The 19,071-nt window shown below is 38.2% G+C and overlaps 1 protein-coding gene across 1 annotated transcript in view; it reads left to right on the top strand.

Moving 5' to 3' along the window:
- Positions 1–18,864, top strand: part of NPEPPS (aminopeptidase puromycin sensitive) — a 104,463-nt gene extending 85,599 nt beyond the window's left edge. The window contains exons 15-23 of the mRNA XM_070389753.1: positions 1,309–1,448; positions 3,301–3,435; positions 4,684–4,903; positions 9,628–9,770; positions 10,387–10,443; positions 13,473–13,580; positions 14,060–14,215; positions 14,486–14,533; positions 17,384–18,864. Coding sequence (XP_070245854.1) covers positions 1,309–1,448; positions 3,301–3,435; positions 4,684–4,903; positions 9,628–9,770; positions 10,387–10,443; positions 13,473–13,580; positions 14,060–14,215; positions 14,486–14,533; positions 17,384–17,536 — 1,160 coding nt within the window. The 3' untranslated portion in view covers positions 17,537–18,864. The remainder of the gene's footprint in view (positions 1–1,308; positions 1,449–3,300; positions 3,436–4,683; positions 4,904–9,627; positions 9,771–10,386; positions 10,444–13,472; positions 13,581–14,059; positions 14,216–14,485; positions 14,534–17,383) is intronic.
- The last annotated feature ends 207 nt before the right edge of the window (positions 18,865–19,071 follow it).

Here is a 19,071-nt window from a genome sequence, read left to right as displayed (position 1 = left end):
AGCACTATAGCCGATCCTTATTTCATACTCTTACCAACCCTACTAAGTGGGTCGTATTATTTCTGTTTTACAAATGAGGGAGCTGAGGCATAGCTAGGTACGTTAGATTGTCCAGGATCACCTATATAATGAGTTAAAGAGTAGGAATTCAAATGAAATAGTTGCGTTATATAAGTTTATACTCTTAACTGCCACTCAACTGTGCTTTTTCAAATATTTCTACATGACAGTAGACTCTTGTACCCAGGGAATTAAAGATAAATTGAAAAATTAAGAAGTATTTTTATGCACCTTTATCACTTCCTTTAAAATCGTTGTCAACAGGGAGAGAGGTTTATCAGAACCACCAGTGCCTTTTCATGTTCGACCCACCAAATGATGATGCACTCTACCAAGGTTACAGCCTTCAACTCTTAGCCTTGCCAGCATCGAGAATTGCTGTCTTAGTAAATGTGCCTGACAAGTCCGACGACAGGTTTATTATCTAAATAAATAATATCGCAGATGCTATTTTCCACATATACCAGCAGTCTGCACTGTATGACCGACAGGTTTTGCGGGTTTTTCTAGTGCTCTGTGACCACTGTAGGCTGTATTAAAACCTGAATTATCCTAGCGTCAGGAGAGAATTTTCATTTGTGGTTTAGCCTGATAGCATAAAGCTATTTAAGTGATTAAGATAGTTCCATTAATGTACTGGGCTATGACTTTCTTTTGTTTGGCATCTTAATGCAAAATCTGTTTTGCTAATACTTGAGAGAGTATATGTATTTGTCTTACAAAACCTTTGGCTTTTAGCTATGACTCCTCAGTGACGGAATCCAACAGCTCCCAAGGTGTATCCTATCACAGTGTCTTAGCAGTATATATACCTATTAAGGACTGCACTTTAGAGTTTGTTTAAGTGCTGTATGAGAGATTTAACCCACTCGAAATGTCTTTTATCATTAAAATCATTATCTCTATTGCTACAATCCATAGGGTGACACAGAGTTGGACACGACTAAGCAGACTAAGTGTGATATTGCTCTGAAAAGGGAAAAACAACAAAATCATTGTATTTGTGATTTTACACAAATACAGATTCTGTTGTTCTCTTTTTTATAGGCTGTTATGATTTTGTTAGTAAGTTCTTTATTCATTATTACTCAGGTTACCTAGAAGAGTTCATGCATCATTAAAAAGGAGCTGTTGGCTTAACAGGTTCAAGCCCATACATGGGACACCAGTCCCCTCTCTACCTTACTTTACATTTCTTCCAGTGAAAAATTATTTTCAAGTTTTCTGTTTGTTATTCTCTTGCTTAAGGAGAAGACTGTCCCCAATGGATGGTTCCTATCACAATCTCTACTAGTGAAGATTCCAGCCATGCCAAAATGAAGATTCTGATGGACAAGCCAGAGATGAATATAGTTTTAAAAGATGTCAAACCAGACCAGTGGGTGAAGGTGAGTCCAGAAAGGCCGTTCCATTTTTATCTTAACTAAATTGATTTATTTCTTTCATTTCCTGTATGCATTTTATGGCTGGCTCTAAATTCTACTGATTCATTTTGGTCTAGGACTTGAAAAGAAAAAGACATTTCTAAACTTTCTTATGTGAAATTTAGTATTGTCTAGATATTTGCCTTTATGTCAGGTAAGGGAGTGGTCAATAAGCAATTAAAAAGGGATAGGATTAAAGATGAAAAAAAGAGTAGTCTCTGTATAAAGTCGCATTAACCAAAACATTTGTAGTCTTGCAACTTCAAACTGCCCTGTCGTTGTAGTGACATGTTAACTTCAGTGGTATGTTGTCATTGTGTGTGTACAACTATAATCAAGTGAGATCAGACATAATAATCAGTTTGTGTCACTGAAATGGGAAGTTCCTTTTAGCTGGTGTTTTAAAGGCATTTCACAAAAATAACAGTAAATATTATTTTTCATCATTCTGTACTCTACCTTTCATAATGAAAATATCTGCTACAAATTTTTCTCCCAATTATAGATTCCTGATAGGAATTATGGGCTTCCCAGGTGGCTCAGTGAGTAAACAATCCATCTGCAATGCAAGAGATGCAGGAGACACAGGTTCAGTCCCTGGGTTGGGAAGGTCCCCTGGAGGAGGGCATGGCAATCCACTCCAGTATTCTTGCCTGGTGAATCTCATGGACAGAGGAGCCTGGCGGACTATTGTCCATTGAGTCAAAGAGTTGGACACAACTGAAGTGACTAAACATGCACACATGCAATAGAATTACATATTGTCTCAGCCTTTCATGCTTGCAGAACTATTTCTTACTCTGTTTTAAATATATTTTAAAATATTCTCAGTGGTCTACTATATTGCCATTTGAAATTATAACCTGGAGCATATGTAGCAGTATGAAATTTTTCTTATAAGAAAAAAGTACAGTATGGTTATAATTAGGTAAATAAAGGTATTCTTCCTATAGTAAAAGATACAGGGAATCAAAACAATTACTGTATTAGAAATGTGAAGTGATTTTTAAGTACATATAAATAGTAAAATATGTATATCTTATACTGTCATTTTATCATTAAAATATTTTGTATATAAGTATTATAAAACATATTTTTGAGTGTTGGTAAATAATGCTTTGGTCACTAAGTTGTGTCTGACTCTTGCTACCGTGGAATTTCCCAGGCAAGGATACTGGGGTGGGTTGTGATTTCCTCCTCCAGGGGATCTTCCTGACCCAGGGATCAAACCCTGGTCTCTTGCATCTCAGGCAATCTCCTGAATTGGAAGCAGACTCTTTACTGACTGAGCATAGAAAATAGTGATAGTCAATGATTATTACCTCACTCCAAAAATCATATGAAGTTGCCTTTTAAGTCCATATAATTCTTTAAAATCTAGGTCCTGGCAGTTGCTATTCTGTTGAGACTCTGGGTTCAGCAGATCAATGTTTGTAAAGGTTTAGTCTTCCTTGGAGACTTTATTATCCAAGAGTTTTTATATACAGTAAATATTTTCTATGAACTGAAAACTATCCACTGAAATTAGAAACTTAGCCCGATTATTTCCTCCTTTTCAGCTGTGTTCTTCCCACTGTCACTCACTTTGCCTCTCACTTATGTCAAGTTTCTGTTTTGTATTGCCTCTGTTTTTATCTTTGACAAGTGATTACTATCTTTATGTGTTGTTTCATTTTATTCCCTGTCTGTTAACATAAATGAGCTTCATTGTTTTTCATCCAGGTGTACTAAAGCTAAAACTCTTTTCATATCTACAAAAAACTGATTTAAAAAATAATTGCAACTGTTTAATAATACCTGTTGGATGTCTTTCCAGTTAAACCTGGGAACAGTCGGGTTTTACCGGACCCAGTACAGCTCAGCCATGCTGGAGAGTTTATTACCAGGGATTCGCGACCTTTCTCTCCCCCCAGTGGATCGACTTGGACTACAGAATGACCTCTTCTCCTTGGTGAGCCTCAAGTAGTATGATGGATTTTGTTGATTAAATGGTTTTGTTTTTCCTGGAATGGCTGACTAGAACATAATTAGAAGAATATAGTTCTTCCTGAGAGGTGCATGCCTTTGGGACTAAAGAAAATGACTAATTATTAATTGATATGCAAGATTGAACCTATATAATTTTCCAGAAACAAATCTCACTTTCTTAAGCCAGCTTTCTGCAACTGTACATAACCAATCATTTGTAAGGCATAAATTCTTTTCAATAGACACAGACATGAACCTTGCAGAGATTTCTCTATTGATGATTTTTTAAAAATAATTCAGAGTGATTTATATTTTTCTAAAATAGTGGTTGTACTTTGCTGGGAGACTCTAGAATTTTTTAAACATTCCATTACTATTCAAATTATAATAGCCCATTATCATTCTAAAATGATATTTATATTTAGCTTTGTTCAAGAAAAAATTTAAAGGAGCACTTAGTAGTATTATCTTTATAACTCCAAAACATAGGTTAGATAATTTCTAGATGTCTTTGTGATAAAATTGTCAGATTCCTCCTAATGTTCCTTTAATTGGACTTGAAATTTTCATTCCCGTCTATAGTAACTGGTTTTGGATTCCTCCTTTGTATAAACACAGATTAGCATTGATGCACAAAACCTCACATCTGCTGAGCTCATTGCTGAGAGAGACCTGTCCCAGGAGAGTGGTGTGTTTGTGCAGTTGGCTGCTGTAACAGAAGTTCTTTTTCCTAACTCTGTTAGTTAATTCTGAAAGGGATGAATTTGTAGTACCTTCCAGTTTGTCTTCTTTTAGAAATGAGTAAAGGACAGGCTGAAGTTGACACAGTTTGCAGCTCCAGTTTAGAAAGCGCCTCTGTCAAAAACCAAAGCCCCAACTGTTTTTGTACCTTTTCTGACAGTATGAAAATTTTCAAAAGACAAACAATACCAAGACCCTAGAAACTGAATAGAAATAGGAAGTTAACTGTTCTTTCTTCTTTGTTCTTTCTAAATTGGTGAAATTTTAACATTTTTAAAAAGTAGCTGTTTTACAAGTAGCAAAAAAGTAAGGAATGTCATAATACAGTTTTTACTTTATAAAATTCTACAGTGTTCTGAACTTATATAGTCTTAGTCTCTTCCCTAAGGAATGACTAATTAGCATAAGACAGTGCCAAAAATGCATGCTTGTGCTTTTTGTTTTGTTTTTGTTTGAAGATTAGATTGATTTATGTTTTTTCCTATCCCAGGCTCGAGCTGGAATCATTAGCACTGTAGAGGTTCTAAAAGTCATGGAGGCTTTTGTGAATGAGCCCAATTATACTGTATGGAGCGACCTGAGCTGTAACCTGGGGATTCTCTCAACTCTCTTGTCCCACACAGACTTCTATGAGGAAATCCAAGAGTTTGTGAAAGATGTCTTTTCACCTATAGGGGAGAGACTGGGCTGGGACCCCAAACCTGGAGAAGGTAATGAATGTACTAAATGCGGAAAGAATTGATCAGAAATTGGTCCTTTTTACCTCAGCTATTTGCTGCTGTTGTTGTTCAGTTGCTCAGTCATGTCCGACTCTGCGACCCCATGGACTGCAGCACACCAGGCTTCCCTGTCCTTCACCATCTCCTGGAGCCTGCTCAAACTTGTGTCTATAGAGTTGGTGATGCCATCCAACCATCTCGTCCTTTGTCGTCCCCTTCTCTTGCCTTCAGTCTTTCCCAGCATCAGGGTCTTTTCTAATGAGTTGAAAACTCAGCTGTGGTTAACAGTAACATCATCTTTGTATCTATTGGACATTACTATGTATTCAGCTAACTAGAAATTAAGACTTGGGACTTTTAAGCCTCCTGGTGAATTTACATGGGTAACCAACATAAAAACAGTAGTATGTGTATTTGTTGCTAAATATGATTTACGCACAGAGCAAATGGTGGAAATAAGTCTTGTACAGAGTTCCAAAGGCCCATTTTTAATCAAGAAAAGCTAAAGGGGATTTTGGATTATTTTGTTGTTACCATAAATACCAGACACCTATGTACGACCTGAAATGGTGTTGAGAGACACAGAGGCCAGTTTTCTGCGTTAAAGGAGTTATTTGCTTTCTACATGTGTTCTCTTTATTTCTGTAATCATGTATTCTTTTGCTATCATGTAAATGTTAGGAATAGTGAGTACAGGCTTTAGATATATTTTCTACCATATGCTAATAACTGAATGTTGTATTTCCTCCTGCCCTTCTTGTTCTGGGAGTCTTTTGCAATAAGAATAATAGTAAAAATTGTCTAGAGCTCTATATCTTTCTTCCACTGATTCAGCAAGCACTTATGCACCCAGTATATACCAGGTACTACACTAAGAGCTGGTAGTATAACAGTGAATAAAAAGTTGCCCTGTGTGGCTTTCATTCTGGGGGAAGACACAGCAAACAATTCAATAGATAATATTTTAGGTGGCAACAAGTATCATGAAGAAAAAGTTTAGGTAAGGTAGGTCAGGAGTAGGAGTAATAAGCCACTGTTTTATAGGATAGAGAGTGGACGGGAAAATGCAGGAAAACCAGTGAGGTGATATTTAACCATAAGCCGAGACCTGTAGAAGAGAACTGTGAGGCCATGTAGTAGGGAAATGGTCCAAACCGAAAACAGCAAGTACAAGAGACCTGAGATAGAGGCATGCTTAGGTGCTCAAAGAGTAACACGGAGGCTGGTAAAGTCAGGACAGAGTAAGTGTGGGAGAGAGGAGGGTGAGAGCAGAGCAGCTCCAACAGGACCTTTGGGACTTTCACATTTAGTGGTATGAAAAACTCATTTGGAAGTCTGAAGCAGAGGAACATGACTTGATTTACTCAGCTGTGTGAAGAACAGGCTGCAGCGGGGGAGGCAAAAGAGGAAGTAGGAAGACAAGTTAGAAAGCTGTTTGAGTAATGCATCTGGATGCTGCCTGCGACTAGCATTTGCAAGTAGTAAATTCTGGGTATGTTTTGAGGGTGGAACTAAAACTACTTGGTGGTGGCCTGACTGTGTGGTGGAGAAAGAGGGGAGTCATCAAATTTTGGCCTGAAGAACTGAAAGAGTGAAGTTACCATATACAGAGACAGGGAAAACTTCTGTAGAAGCAGGTTTGGGTGCAAAAGGGAATCAGGAGTTTCATTTTGGACATGTTAAATTTGAGGTCCTTTTAGACATCCAAGTAGAGTACCATGCCTAGAGGTGCAGGCTGAGTAATACATTTAGTGCGTAGATGGTATTTACAGCCATAAGATTGGATGAGACCACCTATGGCTTGAGTGTAGGTGGAGAAAAGAGGTGTGAGGACTGGGTCCTTGGGCAGTTCAGGATTCAAAGATTGGGTAGAAGAGGGGGAATCAGCAAAGGAGACTGACTGGCCAGTGATGTAGGAGAGTTAGGAGGAAGAGGAGTGTCCTAGAAGCCTTAAGCAGTAGAGGGGGAAAAGCGATCAACTGTGCCAATACTGTACCAAGTCAGGCAGAATGATGATGAACTGGTGGTTACATTAACTGGGTTCTATGGCATGGTGGAAGTCCACCAGGACTTCCCATCCTCAGATGGTAAAGCATCTGCCTACAATGTGGGAGACCCGGATTTGATCCCTGGGTTGGGAAGATACTCTGGAGAATGAAATGGCAACTCACTCCAGTACTCTTGCCTGGAAAATCCCATGGACAGAGGAGTGTGGTAGGCCACAGTCCGTGGGATCACATAGAGTCACACATGACTGAGCAGCTTCACATGGCGTGGTGGTGAACACCACCAGAATGGAAGGAGAGGAAAAGGAGGCAGCAGTTTCAGACAACTTTTTAAAGTTTTGCTAAAAAGAAAATCAGATAAAAGGGACTAGGAGAGAGATGTGGGACCAAGGAGGCACTTTTTTTTTTTTATGGTGGGGAATTTTATAATATGTCTTTGTTGATGAAAATGATACAGTAAAGAAAAATTCATGATGTGAAAGAGAGAGGTAGCTGCTGGAGTGATGGCTGAATACTTGAGAGGAGTTGGCTTTAGGTTGTAAAACAGCAGATCCCTAAGAACAAGACAGGAAGTAGATGGACACAGATGGAGGTAAATTGATGGGTGTTGCACTTTTCTTTCATGATGATAATATGTGAGACTTCAAGGGCTCAAAAACACCTTTTTTAAATAGGGAGAATGTCTTCAGTTTTCCAGTTTTACAGATGGAAGAATCAAATATAGCAAAATAATAAAGATTCTACATAAACACAGCAAATCAGCACCAGAATTATAAATTGGTTCTTTTAAGAACCTTAACTAGTCTCTAGTTGTGTTGTCTATTGATTTCTTATGGTTTCCTTAAACCTTCTATGGAGTTACAGTTTAAATACAGCAAAACGCATACGTTCAGTTCAGTGACTGGACAAATGCATACCACATTTCCGTCACCACAGGAGGTTGTTCTGAAGCTACTTCCCAGTCAGTTCCTGCCACCCCCCTACCCTTCCACCCCCTGCAGGCAAACGCTATTCTGACTTCTGTCAACCTAAATTAATATAGTCTCTTCTAGAACTTTATATAAGTGGGATCATAATATATATTCTGTTCTTTTATCTGGCTTCTCTCAGTATAATGTTCTAGAGATACATATAGGTTGTTCATTTCTTTTTATTGCTGAGTGGTATTTCATTGTATGAATATATCACAATTTATTTGTTGTACTGTTGGAATCTATCAGTTTGTGTGCTAGTATTAACTTTTTTTTTTAAGATATAATCAATATACCAAAAAATGCACCCTTTTAAATATACAGTTCAGTCTTTTCTCACAGTGCTGTACAACGACCACCACCACCACTATCTTAATTCTAGAAAAATGTCTTTACACTCAAAAGAAGCTCCATACCTGTTGGCAGTTACTCTCTACTCCCTGGCAACCCAGTCCCAGGCAACCACTGATCTGCTTAGTGCCTCACAGATCTGCCTGTTCTGACATTTCATATAAATGGAATCGTACTCTGTGTGGCATTTTTTATTTGGCTTCTTTCACTTACTACAGTATTTTCAAGGTTCACCTGTGTTACAGCATGTATCAGTACTTCCTTTTTATAGTCAAATAATATTTCATTGTATTGCATGATTATACTACATTTTCTTTGTTCGTTCATCAGTGTATATATGCTTGGATTGTTTCTACTTTTTTACTGTTATGAATTCATTTCTCCAGAGTGGAACTGCTGGTTCATACTCTGTGTTTATTAATTCCTCAAAAGGAATTACTGGACTTTTTTTCAAAGTGCCCACACCATTTTACATTCCTACCAGCAGTATATGAGGGTTCTAATTTCTCTCCATCCTTGCCAACACTTGGTATTGTCTTTTATTTTAGCCATCCTAATTGGTTTGAAGTGGCATCTCATTGTGGTCTTGATTTGCATTTCCCTAATGGCTAATGGGGAGAAGGCAATGGCACCCCACTCCAGGACTCTTGCCTGGAAAATCCCATGGACAGAGGAGCCTGGTAGGCTGCAGTCCATGGGGTCGCTGAGGGTCGGACACGACTGAGCAACTTCACTTTCACTTTTCACTTTCATGCGTTGGAGAAGGAAATGGCAACCCACTCCAGTGTTCTTGCCTGGAGACTCCCAGGGACAGAGGAGCCTAGTGGGCTGCCGTCTATGGAGTCGCACAGAGTCGGACACAACTGAAGTGACTTAGCAGCAGCAGCAATGGCTAATGGTATTGGTTCATGTGCTTATCAGCCACCTGCATATCTTTGGAATAATCCATCAGATTTTGATTTAAAAAATCTAAGATTCCAATTTAATCTCCCTGGCATACTAGTTTTGTATGTGGCCTTCCTCTAAATTTTGGGTCAAAACTGTATGATCTAAGTGTATTCCTTCCACACATAATTCTTACAGGTGTAACTACCTAGATAGAATATTTAATAAATATTTAAATAGATACAGTTGGCATTTAATAAATATTTAATAAATACAGTTGGCATAGACAGAGTCAGCGTATTTGCCTATCTTAGTGTGTTACGTAGTTCATTCTTATTGTTTGATAAATTTAAATTAAGTGTTCTCTCAAGTACTAAGGTAATTGATTTTGTTTGTTCAAGATTGTAGGCATGGTCTAACACAATTATACAATATCCAGGTGGCATATTTGTAAAAACTAAGCTTTTTAAGTAGTTCTGTATCTCTTTTACTTCTCAATCAGGTCACCTAGATGCACTCCTGAGGGGCTTGGTCCTGGGCAAACTAGGAAAAGCAGGACATAAGGCAACATTAGAAGAAGCCCGTCGTCGGTTTAAGGACCATGTAGAAGGGAAACAGATTCTCTCCGCTGATCTGAGGAGTCCGGTAGGCTCATAATAAAGTACTTTGATTTCTAGGTGTCTGCATCATTCTGTGTAGTGTGGAATGTATTTAATAATAACCAAAAATGACCTAAAGAGTCTGCTTGCAGTGCAGGAGACCTGGGTTTGATCCCTAGGTTGGGAAGATTCCCTGGAGAAGGGAATAGCAACCCACTCCAGTATTCTTGCCTGGGAAATCCCATTGACAGAGGAGCCTGGCAGGCTACAGTCCTTGGGGTTGAAAAGAGTCAGACACGACTCTGATTAAACAACAACAAAAATGACCTAAGTAGACCTAAGTATTGACCTACAAATCATGCCTAATTCTCTTAACACACACCATCTAGGGAGCCTGTAGGCAACATCTCATTTGTGTAGTTTCTCAGTCCACACTAGGGTACTAAAAGGTGATTATCGGTGCACAGTCTCCTGTGCTCTGCTGTTACTACCTGCCATCTACCTTTCTGGTTGTTCAAGTGGGCTCTTAGATTGTTGCCATAATTTCTATGTAATATCCACACAATTTTTTTTTTAACTTGCTTTCTGTCTTAACATTAGAATATTTGGAATAAGTTACATACAATCAGATGCCCTCTTTTTTGTTCCGTATTCTCTTGTAGGTCTATCTGACTGTTTTGAAGCATGGTGATGGCACTACCTTAGACATTATGCTGAAGGTGAGTAAATTTGGAAAGGGCTCCTATTTTCTGCTTTTGAAGTTGAATTGACACAGAGGGTATGACCTTGAATGGTTTAAAAAAAAAAGTCATAACAAAAGAAATATATGCTGATATGCATACTGTAGGCATGCATATATTTAGGAAGCTATAGGAGAAATATCTGGAGAAGGCAGTGGCAACCCATTGCAGTACTCTTGCCTGGAAAATCCCCTGGGCGGAGGAGCCTGGTGGGCTGCAGTCCATGGGGTCGCTAAGAGTCAGACACGACTGAGCGACTTCACTTTCACTTTTCACTTCCATGCATTGGAGAGGGAAATGGCAACCCACTCCAGTGTTCTTGCCTGGAGAATCCCAGGGACAGGGGAGCCTGGTGGGCTGCCATCTATGGGGTCACACAGGGTCGGACACGACTGAAGTGACTTAGCAGGAGCAGCAGCAGGAGAAATATCTGCTCATCTATACTACCAATACAAATGCCAGGTCATCTCATTTATTCACTTTTATAAATCACAAGTTTATGTATCTTCAATTTTAATACTAAAATGTTAAGTTAGATTAAAAAGTCCAGTTCTTAAAAATTTTCCCATCAATGCAAACTTACTCAGGGTTCTGCCCATTTTAAGTTTATTTCTGTGCCTAGGAAAGGGATAGATGAATAGGTGCCTCAAGGATTTGGTCTAGGCTGGTGCCTCTTATGAACAGACAGAAAATTAATTCACTTGCTTTCATAGCCTCTTGTAGTTTCCCAGGGTGGTTGGCATATAATTAAACTCTGACTTAGAAAAAATATATATTTAAAACTTTCCATGTCCTTATAATGGCAGTGATCTGTTCGAAAGTCCTAATACTGTAGAACAAGTGCTGTCTCCAGTCTGTATCCATGCAGTTATTAGTCTAACCTGGTTGCATTAGAGGTGGAGGGAGCTGATTCTACTTATCAAATAAAACATGCAATACGTGCCTAAATACCCAAATCATCCATCAGACCCATTCATTAAAAGATCCACACTTAGGGATCTTAATCAGAATACTTTTCTGACCCCAAGTGCATCACAATTACAAATCTAACTTCTGGTATTTTAGTTTTAAACAAATCATATTTAAATGACTAGAATGTTTTAAAAATACACAAACTTTATTTAAGAAACTAAATTGCAATTGTATTGCGTTAACTGCCTATGTTGTATAAGGGTTTCCTTTCTAATAACATAAAAAATTATACTTTGGGTTTACCTTTCAACTAAATGACATTAAGGTCTCTTTCTCACTCTTAATATTCTGTGAACCTGTGCACTATAAATCATGCATTTCTTTGCATGTGAAATGAGATAGTTGGTATATTTTGTCTATTCCATAAAGATATGGGAAAAATAAGGGTTCTGAAAATTTCATGACAGGTCGTTTGACATTTTCATGTCATGGCATACGTTTAAGAATTTATACCAGTGTGTTTATTTAATAAGAGTTTGCATCTGCTTAACACAAGGGAGCCCACAATGATTCAACTTTACTATGCAAAGAGCTCTAATGAAGGCAGAATCAGGGTTCTTCAAGAAACCAGTTAGGAGAGGTTGGGGAGGGATGGACTGGGAGTTTGGGGTTAGCAGGTGCAAATTATTATTATATATGTATAACTGAATCACTTTCTGTACACTGAAAACACAACATTGTAAATCAACTATACCTATATAAAATTAAAGGAAACAAAGCCAGTTGATGAGAGATGAGGATTTTGTGTAAGAATAATGAAGTAGGCTAAATAACTAATTCAGAGTATATTTGAAATGTAGTGTTATGGTGCCATCTAGTGGACTCCTATAACAGGTCCTCTTGGGGGTGGGGTGGGGAATGCTTCCTAAATGCCAGAGTTCAGACCTTGAATATTAGAGCTGAAAAGGACCTTAGAAATCATCTGTCCACCCCGCTCATTTTACAGATGGGGAAACTGAGACCTGGAGAGGTTAAGGACTTAGTCAAGATCACACAGCTAGTTAGAGGCAAAACTGGGTCTAGAACCCAGGTCTTCTGACCTCCTATCTATTTTACTACACTGCTGCTCAAAAGAGTCCAAAGGAAAGGAAGAGGAAACTGGGAGCTGTGATGGGGTCTCCAGACACTGGTCAGTGTTAACTCTTCAGAGGGAAAAAAAAAAGGTCAAGAGAGTCTATAAATTAAGTTGTCTTAGAGAAGTATCTCATCTACATTTGAAGTTCTAATTTTTAAAAAACATAATAATGTTTTGTTTCTAATTATGAAAAGAGATTTTGGTATACTCACTATGGAAGATTTAGAGGCTAGAAAAGTATAAAGAAGAAAATAGAACTTACTTGTAATTTTAAAAAGATCACAAATATAGCATGTATAATATAATCTTATTCATGATTTGGTTAATGTAAATATAGTAATTTTTTCTTTATGCTTTTCTATTTTCTTAATGCTCTGCATTCATAATACTTCGCAGTTAAAAATGTGATACTGCATAATCCTACTGATCAGAGACCATTATTAATGTTAACATTTTGATGTGTTTTCAGGGTTTTTGTCTCCCCTTCTCATTAAATTTTTTAAAATTTAGAACCATTTTGCTTTGTATCTCTTCTTTTAGTTAATATATCAGTGGCATGTTTATGTCATCAAATATTCTCAAAATATTACTTTCAATAATGTTTCCTGTATTTTTTAACTGATGAGTTGAATTGATTTCCAGTGGTATTAGTAATGATCATTTTGCCTATCTAACATAGAACATTGGTCAGACATCAATGAATAAAGAATTTGGTCATGACGGGCTCACCCCTTAGATCCTGAGGTTGAACTGCTCAGAACTGATGACAAGCTATTTATGTAGTGAGCACTTAACAATTAATGACTTACTCTAGGGGCACAGGACAAATTTAGTGCTCAAACCTCTTGAAAAATATTGTTAATTTCATATCCTGCAATCTTAGCCAATGAGAATGTAAAGCAAAAGTTTCACCTTATTCAGCGAGAAATTAATTGTCTCTTTCTGTATTTTTTCACTATAGCTTCACAAACAAGCAGATATGCAGGAAGAGAAAAACCGAATTGAAAGAGTCCTTGGGGCTACTCTTTCACCTGAATTGATTCAAAAAGTCCTCACGTTTGCACTTTCAGTAAGTTACAGTGAAAACTGCTTTTAGAGGGAATTACTACCAACTGATCTATAGCAAGTGTCTTTGATTCAGTATTCTCTTGATCTGTCTTAATCCTAGACTAAAGGCTTCCTCTTTCTTGAAAAACTGGAGTAAGCTTTTGTTACTAGCCACTGTATTTCCCTCTAACGGTAAGAATCAGAATAGTTGGGAGACGAAATAAACTGTAAGGTTGGCACATCCCTGTGCCTACTTCCTGGCTCTTCTTTCTTTACCCTAGAGCAGGTATCTATTGAGCAGCCATCTATTGTACCCATCTCAGTGCTTCATTCTCAATTTGGCTGATCTGTAGGTTAAACATTCTCCTCTTTGCTAGAAGCTTCTGGTGCCAGTTACTCCTGAAACAAGAAGGGGATTACTTGGGTACCTCAACAGCATTTGCCCTTTCTGGCATCAGACAATATTCTGGATACGCTAGACTTATAGTTCTCTTTTTTTAGGAAGAGGTACGTCCACAGGACACTGTGTCAGTAATTGGTGGAGTGGCTGGAGGCAGTAAGCATGGAAGGAAGGCTGCTTGGAAATTCATAAAGGACAACTGGGAAGAACTTTATAATCGATACCAGGGAGGATTCTTAATATCTAGACTAATAAAGGTAGGTGAAAATGTTTGAGTAGTTTGCTTATCGTGGATATTATTGAGAGACATTCATGATTCATTCAACCCATAGATTATTGTCTTTGCTTTTTAAAAGTTTCCTTAAGTAGTTACTAGCTTTACTAAACAGTTTCTCCATAGCCCATCCTGTACCCTGTAGAATAAACTGAAGTTGGGAAAGAGTGGAATGATTTGTTTTTATGGTAAATGGAAGTTTGTTCCTAACCTCTTAGTTGTACTTACTGTTTATAAACCATTGTTTTTTCAGCTATCAGTTGAGGGATTTGCAGTTGATAAAATGGCTGGAGAAGTTAAGGTAAGGAAAATACAGTTTACTTTTCACTTTTATTTCACTTTTATTATTATTTTCAATCCAGAAAATAAAAATACTAATCAATTATAATCATAGATTATTGGGGTGATGTACTTTAGTAGTGTCTCCATGTTTTTCTGGGAGAAAGGTTAGGTTGTATCCTTAAGGCCTGAAGAATTTAGAGTTGGAATCATCTTTGAGGGCATTGAAGTGGTTGAAAGAATGTGGACTTTAGAGTCAGTCAACCTGGATGTAAATCTGTGCTCTGCCCCTTGTTAGTTGCGTGACTTCAAGCGGGCTTTTTAACCTTTATGAGCCCGTCTCCTCTTCCATAAAATGAGGTGATAAGATGTCTAGACTAAGTAATATAGGGGGCCTGGAACATAGTAGATCTTTCATATTAGTTCTTTTTCCCTTCTAATACCTTTCAGAGGTCTTTTATGTGCACAGAGAGACAAGATGACTACGTAGGGACTCTACTCCTGGCCCTTTAAGTGTCACTTCCACTTTGATTCTTGAAAGCAAGAAGGTTTCAGGGGTGGATTTGGAAATTCTGAGAGCTATAATGTTTGGTTCACATTATGAGTTAATTTACTCAGTCACAGGTTAGTACATAACAGAGAGTCTAGATCAAGATTCAATATTATGCATTGTATTATGTAAATAATCACTTTATTGTAAAGGTAATAAATATTCCTGAAGGAGAAATACATATAATTAGTTCAAGGGGAGGCCAGTGGCCAAGTTAAGGCTAGTGTAAAGTAGAGGCCTGACTGAAGAGGGCCTTGTAGCCCATATGAAAATGCTCCTAAGAATGGGAAGCCCTTTTTGAAATGGCTTATAAACAAAGGGGTGACTTAATCTGGTTTATATGATAAGAATTTCAATCTGGCTGCAGTATAGAGAATGCAATTTGGAAAGGGGAGATATTGGGAAGCAAAAATGATAAAGTAGCTTGGAGGAGATAGAGTAATGAAAGAGATTCAGTTCAGTTCAGTTGCTCGGTCGTGTTCGACTCTTTGCGACCCCATGGACTGCAGCTCGCCAGGCTTCCCTGTCCATCACCAACTCCCAGAGTTTACCCAAACTCTTCTCCATTGAGTTGGTGATGCCATCCAACCATCTCATCGTCTGTTGTCCCCTTCTCCTCCCACCTTCAATCTTTCCCAGCATCAGGGTCTTTTCAAATGAATCAGTTCTTTGCATCAGGTGGTCAGAGTATTGGATTTTCAGATTTAGCATCGGTCCTTCCAATGAATATTCAGGACTGATTTCCTTTAGGATGGACTGGTTGGATGTCCTTATAGTCCAAGGGACTCTTCAAGAGTCTCCTCCAACACCACAGTTCAGAAGCATCAATTCTTCGGCGCTCAGCTTTCTTCACAGTCCCAACAACTCTCACATCCATACATGACTACTGGAAAAACTGCATCTTTGACTAGACGGACCTTTGTTGGCAAAGTAATGTCTCTGTTTTAATATGCTGTCTAGGTTGGTCATAACTTTTCTTCCAAGAAGCAAGCATCTTTTAATTTCATGGCTGCAGTCACCACCTGCAGTGATTTTGGAGACGCAAAAAATAAAGTCTGTCACTGTTTCCATTGTTTACCCATCTGTTTGCCATGAAGTGATGGGACCAGATGCCATGATCTTAGTTTTCTGAATGTTGAGTTTTAAGCCAACTTTTTCACCCTCCTCTTTGACTTTCATCAAGAGGCTCTTCAGTTCTTTGCTTTCTGCCGTAAGGGTGGTGTCATCTGCATATCTGAGGCTACTGATATTTCTCCCAGCAATCTTGATTCCAGGGCTTGTTTTGTTAGTCTTTAATACAGCCAGTATTTATTGAATGTTTTGTCTGTATTGTGAACATATCTGGGGAGGAAGAGGGAAGTAGTCAAGGGTTTCTTATATGTAAGCAGTGGTACTATTTGTTGAGATAGAATGAGAAGTCTTACTCAGGCCCTAAGAACCCAACTGTGATAGGAGCCTTGGAGCAGGAGCCATTGTCATCCATGTCAATAAAGTAACTGATTTCTAAGAGGTTTAGACTTAATCTGATGAATTAGTCATTCTCTCTTATAGACCTGTGATGACTCTTTCAAAGGAAAGACCCCCCCGCCCCCCGGTCCCCATCCTTTTGCTGGTTGATATTTTCTATGAAACCAGGTGTACTTCATTAGAAAACGGTTTATTCAACCTTTAATCAATAAGCACTGCAATAATTACAATGAACTCTGAAGTAGTTTACTGTATGAAAATGTGTCTATAAAATTTTAAATTATTAGAATATGGCAGCAATTTAAGCTTCTTAGTTTTATTATCCCTTACAAATTAATCTTTATTGGAAGTAGCCAAAATGTGTTGAATCCTTAACTACTCTCTGCCAAGTATTATATTTTCTCATAGATGATAAAACAGAGCAGTTAATTTACTCAGTCACACTTTAGTACATAATGGGGGCTAGATCAAGTCCCAAGGCTGATTTCAAAGTCTAGACTTCAAGTAGGTTTTTTTAACCCCTGTGAATTGGGTGATAAGATCGTCATTTAGATGAAGTAACACAGGGGGCTTGGTCCTTGATAAACGTTCTGTTTTGTTTTTTGCTGCTTGGACAATGAACCTTAAAGAATATAGGTTCTTTCTCTGTGATTAGGCTCTTGAGCATATAATACATTAGGGGAAGAATCTGCAGGTCTAAGGTGCAGCTTGTTTTCTTTTAGCCTGGCAGTGGTCAGTTTTCATGAGTGAAGCTTATGAATCCTTCATAGACGGTGGGTATTTTTTCATGACCTGTGATATTAGCTTCTTACTATTGCTAGTAACGATCCTACATTCTGGATTGTCTCATGCCAGGCTTTCTTCGAGAGTCACCCAGCTCCTTCAGCTGAGCGTACCATCCAGCAGTGTTGTGAAAATATCCTGCTGAATGCTGCTTGGCTAAAGCGCGATGCTGAGAGCATCCACCAGTACCTCCTGCAGCGCAAGGCCTCGCCGCCCACAGCGTGACCCTGAGCACACCGCCACTGCGGTCCTGCTTTGTGCAGGGAGAAGGTGGGGCGGCTGACAGCTGATTCACACACCAAGAATTTGGAGTCTTCTTTCAAGCCAGTGGGGGTTGGACAATGAATGTAGTTAACTGGTTCCTGCTCACACTCCAGAATTAAATTCTATTGAAAAAGGAAAATCAGCAATTCAGCAAAAAAATAAAAATGTAAATATGATAGTAATAAAATAGAGCATAACGAAACTGTGAAACTTCCTGAAGCCTTGTCAGTGGTTAAAAGTATTTAACACTCTCCTGTTAATGACAGATGTTCTGTTTTTATAACCTACGAAAAGGAAACTAGAGGCTTCTGTAAAGAGGATTTTTGTGAAGTGGGTTCTCCAAGCAGCCTACAAGCCAAGTGTCCATTGCTGGGAATGGTTAACATTAAAGGCTGATAGCTGGTATAATATAGAGTCTGTGCATAATCTCAAGTGGGGTTTCTTGTTTTTTGTTTATTTGGCATGGGGACTGATCAGGAAGATATATTTTCCTGCATAACTCAATCTGAACCAAGGATTGTAGTTTTCCTCCTTGCCTTCCCTTCTGTGTGACCCCTTGGCAAGAAAAAAAAAAAAAAAGTTTGAAAAAAACAAACAAAACCTATCCTGGTCTGGGTTTTTTCCTTCCCTTAGTTCCATCCCAACCCACCACCCCGGTGTCCTTCTTAGAGATAAATAATAAGGAAACATCTTTTATAGCCACATTAAATAAGAGAAACTGATATACATTATTTTTTCTTTCTTTTTTAAGATGACTTTTAAGAATCCTGAAATGCATATAGGTGAGACAATAGAAATGAAAAGTTTTCAGCCAGGCCTTTCTGAAGGAGTTATTCTGCTAAAAATGACAGGCCAACTGTTGACCCTCTTTCTGACAGTATCAGCACTGGCTTCTGGTTCAGTTCGGCCTGTAAGAAGTCAGTGGTTGCTGATGCAGGGCCCATGTATTAGTGGTAACTGATTTAAAAAAAAGACTGTAAGCCTGTGTGTGCCACTCTGCTTCCACAGTGTATCCTACTAACAAGCCTCACCAACCTAATCCAGTGAGTTTTAACTCTAAATCTCATTCCTTTCCTCTTTCCCTACTTTTTTTCTTTTCTTTTTCTTAAAAAAAAAAAAAATATTTTTGTGTGTTATTAACAGGAATTCATATTTGGTGTGGCTTAACTGTATTTCAGAAGGTCATCAGATTGTGAGACTGCTTCCTTGAAACATTTTTGTGCTATTGTTTTAAAAAAATAATAATTAAAAAACAGTTGGCGTTAATAAAAATGTCAATGTGAAATTGATGTCCTGATGTCCTTTATTCTCTTCGGTAAGCAACTAAAACCTTTTCTGTCATTCAGTAGGATTATAAGAAGTTTTACTACCATAGGGGTTTTTTGAGTCTAAGAAAATCCAGTGGCTGAATTTCTAATGAATAGTACCTAGCCAGAAATACCCTAAGATTCCTCCTAAATTACTTCTGGATTAACTCAGAAACTTCTTATAGCTCC

This window comes from Bos mutus, chromosome 19 (genome assembly GCF_027580195.1).
Source record: "Bos mutus isolate GX-2022 chromosome 19, NWIPB_WYAK_1.1, whole genome shotgun sequence".
NCBI lineage: Eukaryota > Metazoa > Chordata > Mammalia > Artiodactyla > Bovidae > Bos > Bos mutus.
This window is presented reverse-complemented; position numbering and strand designations above follow the sequence as displayed.